The 13,796-nt window shown below is 37.4% G+C and overlaps 1 protein-coding gene across 1 annotated transcript in view; it reads right to left on the bottom strand.

Moving 5' to 3' along the window:
• Nucleotides 1-290: 290 nt before the first annotated feature.
• MPHOSPH8 (M-phase phosphoprotein 8) overlaps nucleotides 291-13,796 on the bottom strand; it is a 50,558-nt gene continuing 37,052 nt past the window's right edge. Inside the window, exons 6-14 of the mRNA XM_004680361.2 lie at nucleotides 12,836-12,961; nucleotides 12,668-12,756; nucleotides 9,789-9,929; nucleotides 8,816-8,902; nucleotides 5,945-6,099; nucleotides 3,422-3,576; nucleotides 2,522-2,649; nucleotides 1,682-1,765; nucleotides 291-1,229 (exon numbers count right to left, since the gene is read on the bottom strand). Of these exons, the coding sequence (XP_004680418.1) occupies nucleotides 1,188-1,229; nucleotides 1,682-1,765; nucleotides 2,522-2,649; nucleotides 3,422-3,576; nucleotides 5,945-6,099; nucleotides 8,816-8,902; nucleotides 9,789-9,929; nucleotides 12,668-12,756; nucleotides 12,836-12,961 (1,007 nt within the window). The 3' untranslated portion in view covers nucleotides 291-1,187. The remainder of the gene's footprint in view (nucleotides 1,230-1,681; nucleotides 1,766-2,521; nucleotides 2,650-3,421; nucleotides 3,577-5,944; nucleotides 6,100-8,815; nucleotides 8,903-9,788; nucleotides 9,930-12,667; nucleotides 12,757-12,835; nucleotides 12,962-13,796) is intronic.

The following is a 13,796-nucleotide window of genomic DNA, read 5'->3' on the forward strand; positions in this document are numbered from 1 at the left end:
ATGTGTATGTGTGTGTGTGTGTATGTATTTATATTTTAAATGAGATTCAGTAATTACATCAATATGGGTGTACCTACTGGAAATAATGGCTAGTGAAATAAATGAGATAAAAAGACGAATACCATTCACTGGTGATACAGAGAAAAGGAGATGAGTTACATAAAACAAAAATAAACAGTTGGAATATAAGCTCAACTAGTGGTAATCAGAAGGAATATGGTAAGTAAGTAAATCAGGAAAAAGAATGGTATGGTGAAGAATAGACTTGAACTTTTAGTGATGAACTTAACACTTACAGTTTATTCTCAACAGTGAACACTTGAGACAGAATGTAAGTTTATAAATTTATAAATTTACTTCAAGAAAAAATAAAGTTAGTCCTGTGAAGAATCTACAGAAGCATTAACTTTACAAGAGGCACAGTGAAGAGAGGCTTGAGCTGGGCTGGAAAGGCTGGCCTTCCCAGTGTTCAAAGGGCACATGAGCTGGCTTTTCAAAATTAGTTGATGGGTTTAATGAACAAGAACAAGAATTCACACGTAATAATCTCTTTTTAGGTCTAACAATGTACTGGTTTACAGTTTTGCGGTATCTTAGATCCTGATTTTATCATCTTGTTACTCTTCCAAACACAAAGTTGATACCTCCAACTCAGGAAGGGTGGAATTGTACATTAAAACCAGATCAGAGCTCCCTCTGCCCCCCAGCCCTTTAACCTACATACCACATAGAGCAGTGATGTTTCATGGAAACAAACCCACACTTTTAGTGCTTGGGCAAGTGAAGGTAAGTTGTTGTAAAAGCAAATAAAATGACTGTTTTTGTTTTAAAACACAGAAATTCACCAGGGCTTATAGAAAACTTTTAAGTTAAAAACAGAAAACAAAACAAAACAAACTTAATTTCCTTAAATATTCTCATTCCACATTGTGGAAAAACTGATATATGCAGTCTGGACACAACACTGAGATTTCAGAATACCGACACACACATCTATGTTTCATAATATATTAGACCACTGTGTCCCATCTTACAGATGACAACAGATAACAGGTTTCAAACTGCAGGAGATTTACAGATGAAATTTTAAATCTGAAAGTGTGAGCTGTGTTGAATTCCAAACTGCTTCGAGGAGAGTATTTAGCAATACATCTGAAAAATACTCCATCCCAATCCTTTCTGCTTTGTTATTGTAGCTGCACTCTGTATGCACCTATCAGCAACTTGACCTATTGAAAAAGAAATGAATATATATCAGTGTAAGAGCGCAGTCCCCCTTTCTTAAAAGATTTATTTTTCTTATTTGTTCATACTCTCAAACTGTTAACTAATTTGGATTTTTAATTTTAAAAAAAGAAAAATCCAGATTGTATGCAATAACTTAATACAGACTATTCTAATCAAGCTTTATTTTACCAAGAGTAATCAGCCCAGAAAGCACATAGAGCAATTAAATACCAAAGCCTAGGAGAACACAACCTGGACTGCTACAGAGGCATTCTTCTCATTTTAACATTAGACCTTTTCTAAGGTTTAACATGTTTTAAATTTCAATTTAAAATGCACTAGTGAGTACTTCTCACCAGGACACAAACGTAATTATTCAAATATTTTTCTAATGATAAATTAGTAGTAATCTGTAATAATAGTTTGAGTAACACTATGTGTAAAGTATTTTTACCTTAGCAGAGGGTGCTTCTGTCAACCTAATAAAGAGCTTATTGACGCCTGCAGCAGGGCTGAACGAGTACACAAAATGACTGTCCTAGAGTATAAAAAAATCAAAAGAGAAAAAGTTGGTATTTTACATCCAGAAATAAGAAGTTATACTATAAATTTAAGAAACAAGAAACCTTTAAAATTCCAACATGGAAAGGATAAATGTTTTTGTATTTGGATAAGGCACTATGCTATAATTTCTTTATTTTTGACTTTATGAAAAAGATACAAAAGCTTATACAATTTGAATGTTAAAAATATTATCCTGAAAAATCTTTAGTATTAGAATCTACATGTATATATATTTACCATGAACATTAAAATTTTTCATAACCAATTAATTTCACTTAATCTACTCATAGGTCAAAATTCTAAATTTGTTAAAAGTCACAGTTTTCAACAACATTTTTAATGACGGGTAAAAAAATTAATACAGCCACAAGTAAGTTAGCTATTCCACACTGAATTTAGGCAAATATTTTTAATTACAATGGCAGAAAAAAGGAACACTATTTAAAATTAGTATGTGTCTTTTATATTGAAGATACATATATGTATGTGCCAGTTTATATTGAAAATGTTACTGCTAAGACATTGAAATAAGAAAAATCTGAGGCATGGGAACAAATTATGTAGGTGTTTATTGAAAAAATTCTTGATAATTTTATAATTATGAGCCTGATTTTCAAAACTGGTTTACTGAATTATAAAGAATACACTTTAGTATATAGCAATTCAAAAATCAAATGTGCTTTTGACTAGAAAAATGTACTTTTCAGTAATGAATTACAGAAAGTCTTACCAGAAAAACAGGAAGTTGGAACTTATCATTTAAAACTACAGCTTGTACACTACACGGTCCACAGAGTCTAGCAATAACTTCTTTACCCAAAAAGTTTGCGTGAAAAATAAACAGCAGGATCCCAGAGCCTGAATAAAGGAGATGTAAATATGGATTTTAATACTGATAATAACACGGTCAGTCTGCAGAATGCTTTAAGAGAGCCCTGGATAAGAGGAAGAGCCCGAAGAGAGCCTGGGTGCTACGCACTGTTCGTGTCCCCCAAACTTCAAAAGTTGTTGGTGTTACCTACATTTTTCAAACCAGAGAACCATTTTATTTTTGTTTTTGTGTTCTTGCTTATACTGATACTCCTATATCAAGTTTACTAAATGCCAAGATGCTATAAATGGATGTATTCAACTGCAAGACTGTATTTTTAAAATAAGATTTTCATGAATGAATACAGGTTCTTTTAAAATAATGAGAGGGGGTCCAACAAAACAAGAGCCAGAGTCTAGTTTCCCACTTTCAGGCAGGCAGTGCAGTTTCTGTTTCTAGAGAAAGTCAGGTCCTGGTCTTGCCTGCCAGTAGCTGTTCAGTGAAATCTGGGAAAAAAGAACTGTTTCTATTTCTTGCTACAACAATTTATTAAGAAATTTACTTTTTACTTTTAGTTAATAAGTCAATTTTAACAAAAATCAGTACAATTAAAAAGACTCAAGTGCTAACAGTTCTGTAAGCCCTGTGAGTCATCGGCGATGGTGGTTATGAGGTAAGTCTTTTTTTCCTACCAGGGTAGCTTTGCTGGTTATTTTACATAATTACTACACATGATGCAATTTTCTTAATCTTTTGTTGAAAGAAAGTAAATGGTTTAACAATCAGGAAATACTGTCACATTTCAAACTGAAAAAATACCTTCTGGTATGTTCTGTGGTGGTTTATAATTGAAATCTGTTGAAAAATCTGGCCCCTCACAAAGACGGTGACATGCTATTGGAAAAACTGGTTCTAATAGAGCAAGACGTGCTTCAAAGTAATCCCTTATTGTTTCTTCTGCCACTCTTGAAAGTCTAATACAAAAACAGAGTAACAATTGTTAATATTATGTAGAAAAGATTTGTGAATCATAAAAATACTCAACTGCTGAATACCAGCAGGCCTTCCCAGGTCCTCATCCAGACACCCTGATCTAATTTTCTTTAACATTCTGAATTGGATATGCCACATTTGTCTATCTTACTGTCTCATGAGTTTGGAAATTTAGAATTCCAGGAGCAAGTCTTTCCCCACAGTGCTATTTCCACCTCCCCATCTTTGAACAGTGCCTAGCATAGAGATGATGTTTGCGTTATGACAGAAGTGAATAAAAAATGGAAATTCTATTAAAATACAAATTCAAAAATTACCATATACACATGCAATGAGTTTAGTTTGGAAAACAAAATGTATACTGTTAATTCAGCAAATATTTTTTTTAAAGATTTATTTATTTATGCATACAGAACCGGGGTACAGGCCAGAGGTACAGGGGCGGTGAAAGGATTTATCAGAGACAGAGTGGGGAGCAGAACAGGCTGACTGACAAGTACAATGCTGAGGGGAGCAGCAGGCGGGTCAAGAGAGGTCTGCCGTGCCATGTGGATCACCTCTGGGGCTGGGGATCGAACTTGCACTGAGGTGGCTGTGGTAGCTTGCATTGCTGCATCCTAACTGGCTATGCCACCAGGGAGGGCCCTCAGCAAGTATTTTTAAACCATCTTGCTAAGAACTAGAAAGAAACAAATGCTTCAGAATGCCTGGGACATCTTGGTTCTAATTATAAAATTTAAAAATCCCAGGAACTCCTCAATCACAAACTAACCTGGAAGTCTGGTCATATTACCCTATGTGAATAGACTGAGAGAGGTTGACTTCCCAGGATTCTTTGTAGCCATGAACATTAGTCATGGACCCTGGCAAGAGTTAATGGTTAGGTGAAGTTTCCAGCAAAGGCTGTTATAGTGGGCAGGCTAATCAGACACATGTGCCTTTGCCTGGCCTTCGCCTTTTTCATTTTATGCCCCCAATTTATTTACTTTCTGTTTAAAATATCATCTTATACCTGATTTGGACTAAACTAACTTGCAGGTGTTAAGATCCAAGTTACAATCTAAGTATGCAGATGAGGAAGGCGTGCTTCCTGCTTAAGGCTGCCTACTGTGGACTCCCTGTTAGAAATTACACCCTACTTGTGATAGCTATGTTAGGGAAGTTTCTCTTACGTGCTGCCAAAATGTTAATTATTAACATTTAACATTTAACTCTAAATGTTAATTTAGAATTTAAATGAAAAGAATGAACCTGAATGATTAGAGAAAGGGTGTTACATTCAGACAATGAAATATTTAGTGCTAAGAAGAAATAAGCAACCAAGCCATGAAAAGACATAGATAGGGTTACCTTAAATGCAATTGCTAAGTAAAAAGTCTGAAAAAAAGTAAATATTCTAAAACTGTATGAGTTTGTACTGTGCGGGTGCAATAATAAACAGATTTTTTCCCCTTTCTCCTTGGTCCTGCATACACAAATTCAAACTATGAAAGTCAGCTGGCTGAATCTGCAGATGTGAAAACATCTGCAGATGTGGATATAGAGGGATTTTAACATCTTCAGATTTGGTAAGGTGGGTGGTGGGCAAGGTGTGTCCTGAAATCATTCCTCCGTGAAAACCAAAGAATGTCTGTCAGTTAAGTTTCAGGGGAGTCAAGAGATATATGCAGATTTTCTACTGGGGAAGTGGTATCCCTAGTCCCACACTGTTTCTAGAGTAAACTGTACTAAATGTTTCAACTATAAAGACATCTGGAACAGAGAAAACTATGGAGACAGTAGAAAGACAAGTAGTTGCCAGCATGAATAGCTGGAAGACAGATTTATATGGCAGCTAAGAACTGTATAATACTACAATGATGGATACATATCATGACACATTTGTCAAAACCCCTTAATGTACAACAACAAGAGAGAACCATAGTATAAACTATGGACTTTGGGTAATTTTGTCAACATAGGTTCATTAGTAACAAATGTGCTACTCCAGTGAGGGATAATGATTCTGGGGGAAAGACCGTGCTTGCAGAGACTGGAAGTAGATGGGAAGTCTTTGTTCCTTCTGCTTAGTTTCACTGTGAATCTAAAACTGATCTAAAAAGTAATATCTATCTTAAAAGAACTAACTATAAGATTTGACTGTATTAATTTGAAATATTATAAGACATCAATAATTTGCCGGAAAAAATTCATATGCTACTTATTAAATTAAATTTATGAGAACAGAAACCCATTAGGACTTCTACTTGATATCATTTTTGAGCAGTTGTATACATGCATTTCAATTGATGTTCAAATAAATATGTATTAGGCATTGTGACAACATTTGCATAGTCACTTCATACTTACGTTTCTAAGTGACTCTTCAGCAAGTCATACACCAACACATTGTTGCATTGCTTTGCAAAATGCAGTGCGCTATTTTGGTGCTTTGACAAAATATTGCAGTCAGCTCCACATTCAATTACTAGTCGTACAATGTCTGAATTTCCTCTTTTACAGGCCTAAATCAGGAAAAAAGAATCATTTATTAATTATAACATAAGATAAATGCTTGTCTCTTTCACTGCACACGAGCTTGGGAGTTCATGTAGAAGTGGGGATAAAGCCTAGTGACCCCAGGTGTGAGACTGTGAGACATGCCAGATAAAGGGAAACAGTGTGCTCCACTCTTCAATGAATAGAATAGTCTACCATTAAATTAATTTCTTCTGACGGATTCTTCAGGAGAGCGCAATGGTAAAAGACTCTGTCCAAGACAAGAAACACAAGATCTAAGTTCTTTCATGCTCCACATCAGTTTTGTAACAGAGGCCCACAGGTGATAAAGAGGGCCCTATTTCTTGGAGAGGCTGGTACTGGGAATCTCTGAAGTAACTCTTAGTATTACAAAATAATTTTGAACTTTCTGTTTAAAGGAGGCTACAAAGAGAAAGCGTGAATTCAGGAAAGCTAAGATTGGAGCTATGATACAGCATAGCTCCAGGGGGGTCTTATCAGAGCCAATTTTGCTCAAGGGACCTTAGACAACATCTGGAGACATTTTCTGGTTGTCATTTCCATTACCAATAGCAAAAAAGGTTTACCTCACATTCATAGTCACTAATGGCCAATTTTGTACAGTATCTCTGCAATGAAAAAGCTTGTCTTGTTTCAGTGTCTGAAAAAATCTTTCCCTGTGTAAAGAATCCCAACATTTGTTAAAACTGATACACTAAAATTTTTAACCAATTAAAACAGTGCTTTCCATGAACAGTACCTAAGTAAATGAAACTAACGGTAAATGCATGCCGTGTAATTTGGACAGTAGTTAAAAGGGCACTCAGCTCCTCTCTGGGTAGAACAACAAAGTCCTCAGGCACTGCCTTCCTCTCAGTAAGGTATTCTGAGTGCTGGTATCTAAATATCTACTTCTTCACCCCTATAGGCTCACAATTGGCTTCACACTTACCTCTAAAGCCTTCTGGATCGGGATGTCACTTCTCAGGCACAAACTCTCAGGCACCTTTCCAGCCCACTGATGGTCTACGTCAAGTGGTGCTCCAGCCAGATGCTCCCTGAATAGTTCCTCCACTGGCTCTCAAGTTAATCTCTCCTACTCTTCCTCCAGTCTTTCTCATGCAGCCTCCTTCAACTTTGCTACTAGTTTTTTCCTCTTTTCCAACCCTCAGTGGGTGACTCATTTAAAGCTATGGCTTGAACCACTGTTGCCCACATGAATGACCCCTATCTGAATTGCAGCTCATAACTCCCTCCAAAGTGGAAGAAACACATGAGATATTTCTGGTTCAGATGCCACATGTAATGATGGCCTAATGATTCATCTTTCACCCACTGCTGTGCTGCCTGTGTTCCCTAACTTATGAAATGGGACTCCCAAGCACCACCTTCAATTACTAAGTCCTGTGAGTTCTATTGCCTTAAAAAGCCAGTCAATCAATCCACTTCCATCTCGACTGTTAACACAGGAACTTCTATTTTCCCTCTTTACCTTAAAAACCTGCCTACAAGCCTGCAATCTGTCTGTCTTCCTAATGAACTCATTCCCCTACTGCACAAAGGGACATTTTAAAACAACAAAACCAAACCTTTATTCTGATTATACCATTCTCCAACTTAAGACCTTTTAATGGCTCCCAACTACTCTCAGAAAAAGTTCTGAATTCACAGTACAGATGTAGAAAGTATGAGTGTCCACTCTCCCTCTATGCTTTAGACTGTCTATGTATATGCCATTTGGGACACACCTGGTGATTTCTCAGTAAGATAAGATTTTACATTCAAGCTGTGAGATGCCATTTCTGTTCTCAACTTAGGGCAATAAGAGAAATGCACAGAAGAACATTAAAATTCAAAAGAAGAGTCCAGAAAAAAAAAATTTCTGTGATACAAAATAACACAGTAACATAAAGCAATAAGCAAGGTTTAAACCTGAAGTATGAAAGAAGGTTGGAAGAAGGCTGGCAACCCAGACCTTCAGAGTAACAAGACTCAGGAGCTGACTGAGGGCCAGCCCCACTGCTAATCAGGGGCTGCAAGTGTGTTCCCTTCCTGACTCAAGAAAGAAGGTTGAAAATAGATGCTGCAGACAAATCCTAGCTGGGTCAACAACTTACTGAAAGCTGCACCATAGGAAGAAACAAAGAATGAGTCTTTGCATGGGAAATTAAACCAAGCTGCCTGCATTTGGGGATTAGTACCTGTTGTGTACTGTCAGCATCTAAACAGGAACCTGAAACTATCATGGGAATGTGCTGGCCTGGCCCCAACAAAAGTTAAAGTCAAAACTGCTACACAGGAAAGGGCATGTGACTGTGGTTTAACAAACTTCCACTCAAAATATACCTGCAAGCTGAAGTTCCACACACACATGATGAAATCAGAGGTGGAGGCAATGGTTCGCCAATATAAAGTAATATAAAAGCACTAATGAAAGCACAGGTTTCTGACATCTCCTGCCAGTTCATACTGATATGTCTCACCCTCCTGCTAACTTGTGTGTTGTTCACAGGACACCCATCGCGTCCATCCTCAACTTCTGAGGTGGCTTTGAGTTGACTTCCATGTGATCTCACCAGGTTTTAATTGGTTCTTTGTTGACCGATTTCTCCTAATCACGTCCTGAGACTGCCTTGTCCCTATCATGTTCCTGTCCCAGGAGAGTGGTTGGCAGGTGGAGTTCCAATCCTGGGGTAATGAGGAGTCCATGGAGGTATTTACCTTCATCAGAGCTGTCTCACCATTGCTCTGCTGGACATTTACGAAAGCTCCAGCTTCCAAAAGAATAGCCACTGTAGTTAAAAAGTTCTATTACAGAAAACAAAACAAAACAAATTTAATTCCCTAATCTCCTTCAGATACTTTTAGATGTTTTGAAATTTTGAGTCACCAGAAAAACTACTCAGATTCCTTCCCAAGTGGGCTGCTGAATATACGAGTGTGGAGTGCCCAAAGTCTAGGGCTGCTGGGAGACCTCCAGCACTGACACCCTCTACAGTCACACATATTTTGCCAGTATCTTCAACTTAACCTGTAGCCACTGTTTTCCTATTTTTTAAAGATTTATCTTATTTATTTATGTATACGAGAACTTGGTTATAGGCCAGAGGTGTGGGGAGTGAGAGGATTCACCAGAGACAGAGTAGGTAGCAGAACAGGCAGATCTACTGAAGTACACTGCTAAAGGGAGCACTAGGCAAGTCAGGAGAGGTTTGCTCCCTGGCTGAGGACTGAACTCATGCCACAGTGGCTGGTGATATAGATTGATAGTGCTGGCTTTAATCCCTGTGACAACAGGGAGGCCCACTAAGCCTGTTTTCACCACCAGGACCTCTACAGTACTTTCAAAAGGTAATATATGGGACTATATTAATTAAATTACTACCGAAAAGAAGAAACATTTCATCTCAATTGGAAAAGATTTTTAAACCCCTGGCAGCTGAAATTAGCACCTTAATTAGAGGTTTTTTCCAATAAAAATCACTTTCAACTATATATATATCACATTTTGACAATTCAATTACAAGTACTCCTGTTGATTAAAAACAATACATTCATGGCAAGTCCCAGGTGAATTGAAACATGAAATTATGAATTACATGACTGTGTCACAATATGTTATTACAGAAATAGATTTAGCCCATGAACAGGAATTCACATGAGACTCTGAAACCAAAGCATCTGAGTCACCAACCTTCTCAGCTGCATGAATGAGGGCTGTGGTCCCATTCTTCTGCCTGCCATTCACCTTTGCACCTTTCCTGAGCAGGAGCCTGAGCAGGTCGTCCTGGCCTCCGGCTGCAGCAAGCATCACCAGAGTCATCCCACTGGAGTCCTTCAATTGGATATAAGAAAAACATGCATATGTTTAATCAGAAAAATCAAGAACTGGGCCCTCCCTGGTGGTGCAATGGGTTAAAGTGTAGCAAATGAAGCTATCCACAGCTACTGCAACACCAGTTCAATCGCTGGCTAGGGAGGTGACCCACATGGTACAGCAGACCTCTCCTGTCCCAACCACTTCTCCCCATAGCACTGTATTTCAGTCAGCCCACCTGTTCTATTTCCCACTCTTGTCTCTGGTGAATCCTCTGCCTCTCTGCACTTCGGGCATTTCTCCAGATCTTGTATGAATAAATAAATTAATGTTTAAAAAAAAAAAAGAAAAACAAAAAGAAAAAACTACTTGTTTCCACCCAGGAAACCTCAATGTGTGATCACTGAAGTACTCTGACAGAAGTATCTATTCAGGTCATTTACTAAAATATCCTAATTTACAAACAGAAATCAACAACCTTTAGATTGTCTTCCCATGTATAATTTTTCTATGTATTGTCACCAAAGTTCAAATATTAACTTTGAAAGATTCATCAATACTTTGTGTGATTTAAAATGAACAGAGAATCTTGCCGCTACCTATTTGAAAACAGTGCTTATATATTTCTCTCTCATATGACTATTTCACATGCAAAAGTCTCTATGCATTCTTGAAAAAAAATTGTACATTCATTGTATTCACTTAGTTAGCCTGAAGAACATGAGTCCACGCTATCAATGATAAAATCAAATGAATACTGTTTAAGTTTAATATTGGTTTATATAAATGTAAGTGCTGAGAAGTAAGAATTTGGTGGGTCTTAGCAAAAGACCATTTAGAAGCAACAAACAGGACATGAATATGATTAGTTTCAAGTAGAATCTCACAAAACAGAAATTAAAAATGCTGTGACTAGAAATAAAGTTGACCAAAAAAAAAATTAGCTAAAATAATTTTTTTTTTTAAAGATTTATTTATTTATTCATACAGAACTGGGGTACAGGCCAGAGGCTCAGGGGTGGTGAGAGGCTTCACCAGAGACAGAGTGGGGAGCAGAACAGGCAGATCTACGAAGTACACTGCTGAGGGGAGCAGCGGGCGGGTCAGGAGAGGTCTGGCTCGCCATGTGGTCTCCTCCGGGGCAGACGGCAGGCGGGAATCGAACTCATGCGGAAGTGGCTTCAGATTCTCAGTGCTGTGCTTTAACCCGCTGCGCCACCAGGGAGGGCCGAGCTAAAATAATTTTAATGACTAGTTTTAACATATCAAATAACATAAAAAACAGAATGAGTTTAATTTGAAGGAGTTTATTTGAGGATAATATGAAAGTAAATAGTCTCAAGGAACACAAAACAAAGTTATTGGAAAATGGTCTGGTAGAATACTTTACTCAAGAGGATCTACTGAGGATGAAGTAAGATGGTATAAAGGCACTCCTCATCTGTAAAGTGTCTTACTACTATAAAACATTTTAAAAAAGGAACTTTTTCTACTTTAGAAAATTTCTTATAGCTATGATGCCTTAGTAGTAAAGATCAGGGTACCTAAAAAGCATCTGATAAAATCCACACTCAATCCCCAATAAAAATAAAAGCAGTCAAAAAAAGGGAAGATAAAGGCTATCTGAAAGAAACAAACAGTTGGACAAATGTGATCTTCACCCTGAGACCTTAAAGGAATCAAATCAGGAATGGCACAGGAGTCACTTCTATCATCACTATTATCCATGTGCCACCAATTTCACAAGACCAGAAAAAGAAATGTAATTGGAAAAAAGGAAACCAAATAGTTATATATTAGCAGGTGGTCAAAATCTCCACCCAGAAAAACCAAGGCCAAAAACTTAAAAAGTATCAGATTAAGAGATGTCACAGAGTGACTGGAGATCACACACATGCACACATAGCCCACTGAGAAATCAACAGCCTTTTACTCTATACACGAATTAAGGATACAGAACTCAAAATGTGCATTGCTATATGTGGCAGAGATCCTAATGATCATGGTAAGATAAGAAATTACAAAATATGTAAGGATGCAAAAAAATATACCCGATCTATTTGAAGTAGATAATCCAATGCATTTTGCTTAAGGGACTAAAAGAAGAGCTGATGAATGTAATTATATTCCTAGATGGAAGATTCAAAATGTAAAAATGTCAGTTCTCAGCCAAATTAATATATTTCATGCAAATTTAATCAAATCCTAGTAATTTTTGGAAGTTACTCCCAAAGGATTAAAATTCCCAAAATAAAGCAAGAAAATTAGAGAAGAAAATATAAAGGGTCTTTTCTGAGGCAAGACACCAAAGAACATAAAAGAAAAGATTCACATATCAGACTACCCCCAAAATAAAAATCCTCTAAGCAACTTACTCAGAAAACAAAATCTAAAAACCAAGAAGTGTTAATGAATATGCTCATATATAAAAACCCCTTAAATATAAATCAATGTTAACAAACAGAAAAACAGATAACTGCTGTTAATTGCAACCATCAAGGAAACACAAATGGTGACAAGACAGTTTTCTACATCTCCAAACCATAGTGGTCACACCAGACAGAGCCAGAATGATCCTGACTGAGCCAAATGCTCATTTTCGGGGGTTAGAATTACAGGGGCTACAACTGTCTACGATATACATTTCTACCATGTTTAAATTTTATAAAACAATCAATGTATATTACTTTCATAAACTGAAGAAAGGGGAGCTACTTTCCATTTTTCTTTCATGAGATTTTTCCAAGAAAAATTACCTCTTGGTCAAGGTTATAGTCTTCATTTGAGTTAAGTGCAACTTTCACAGTAATATAATCCCCATTTTTCACAGCATCCCTTAGTAGATCTAAAATTTAAAAGAGATAAGTTTGGTTTTATGTATCCAGATTCATGTGCAGGATCCCCCCAGTTTCAAAACTACTTACTACTTGGAACTGCATTTGCTGTAGTAAAATTTTCATCTTCACCATCAAGATGCTTTTGAAAATCTTCCAATTTCATCCATTCCAGCTGCAAGTCCATGCCCAAACTCAAAATATGTTGTTTGCCATCTAAAACAAAGAAGAGTCTTAAGGTACATTTATCTAAAGAAAAAGCTTTTATTATATTTGTATGGTATCAGTCAAAACTTTGAATGTATTTCTTTTTTTTAAAGATTTATTTATTTATGCATACAAAACTGGGGTACAGGCCAGAGGTGCAGGGGCGGTGAGAGGATCCACCAGAGACAGAGTGGGGAGCAGAACAAACCGACAAAGTACACTGCCAAGGGAAGCAGCTAGCGTGTCAGGAGAGGTCTGCCACACCATGTGGGTCACTTCTGGGGCCCATAGGAATTCATAGGAATTCAGCCAAGAAAATCTCTAAATATTCCTCTTTAATCATTCTTGTATATATCTGACCTCTAATCAATTATGTAGGTGATATCACTCTACATGTGTAAACCAGCTCTGTATATAATTAAGTTACTGCCTAAAGAGCCTTCCAGACTCAGCCCAAATTTTTCCAGCAAGCCCTCTCTGTTGTGTAGCTCTGCCAGATTCCCACAGCACTCTGGGTTCCTTTCTACCTATCCTACCAGACGGTCAATACTAGCTTTCTCCCTTATTTGTCTGATCCATGTTGGTAAGCCATAAACACTAGCGATAGCCAAACTCATCCTTTTTTTCAAGATTGACTGATTGATTGATTGATTTATACATAAGATAGCTGGAGTGCAGGCCAGACACTGGGGGGGTCTGGGGAAGCGGGGGGAGGGGAGGGTAAGAGAGAATTCACCAGAGACAGAGTAGAGAGCAGAACAAGCAGTTCTACTGAAATATACTGCTTAGAGGAGCAGCAGGCATGTGCTGTGCCATGTAGGTCAACTCCCTGGCCGGGGACTGA

Source organism: Condylura cristata, unplaced genomic scaffold, assembly GCF_000260355.1.
Source record: "Condylura cristata isolate star-nosed mole 26May11 unplaced genomic scaffold, ConCri1.0 scaffold00010, whole genome shotgun sequence".
In the NCBI taxonomy this organism is placed as follows: domain Eukaryota; kingdom Metazoa; phylum Chordata; class Mammalia; order Eulipotyphla; family Talpidae; genus Condylura; species Condylura cristata.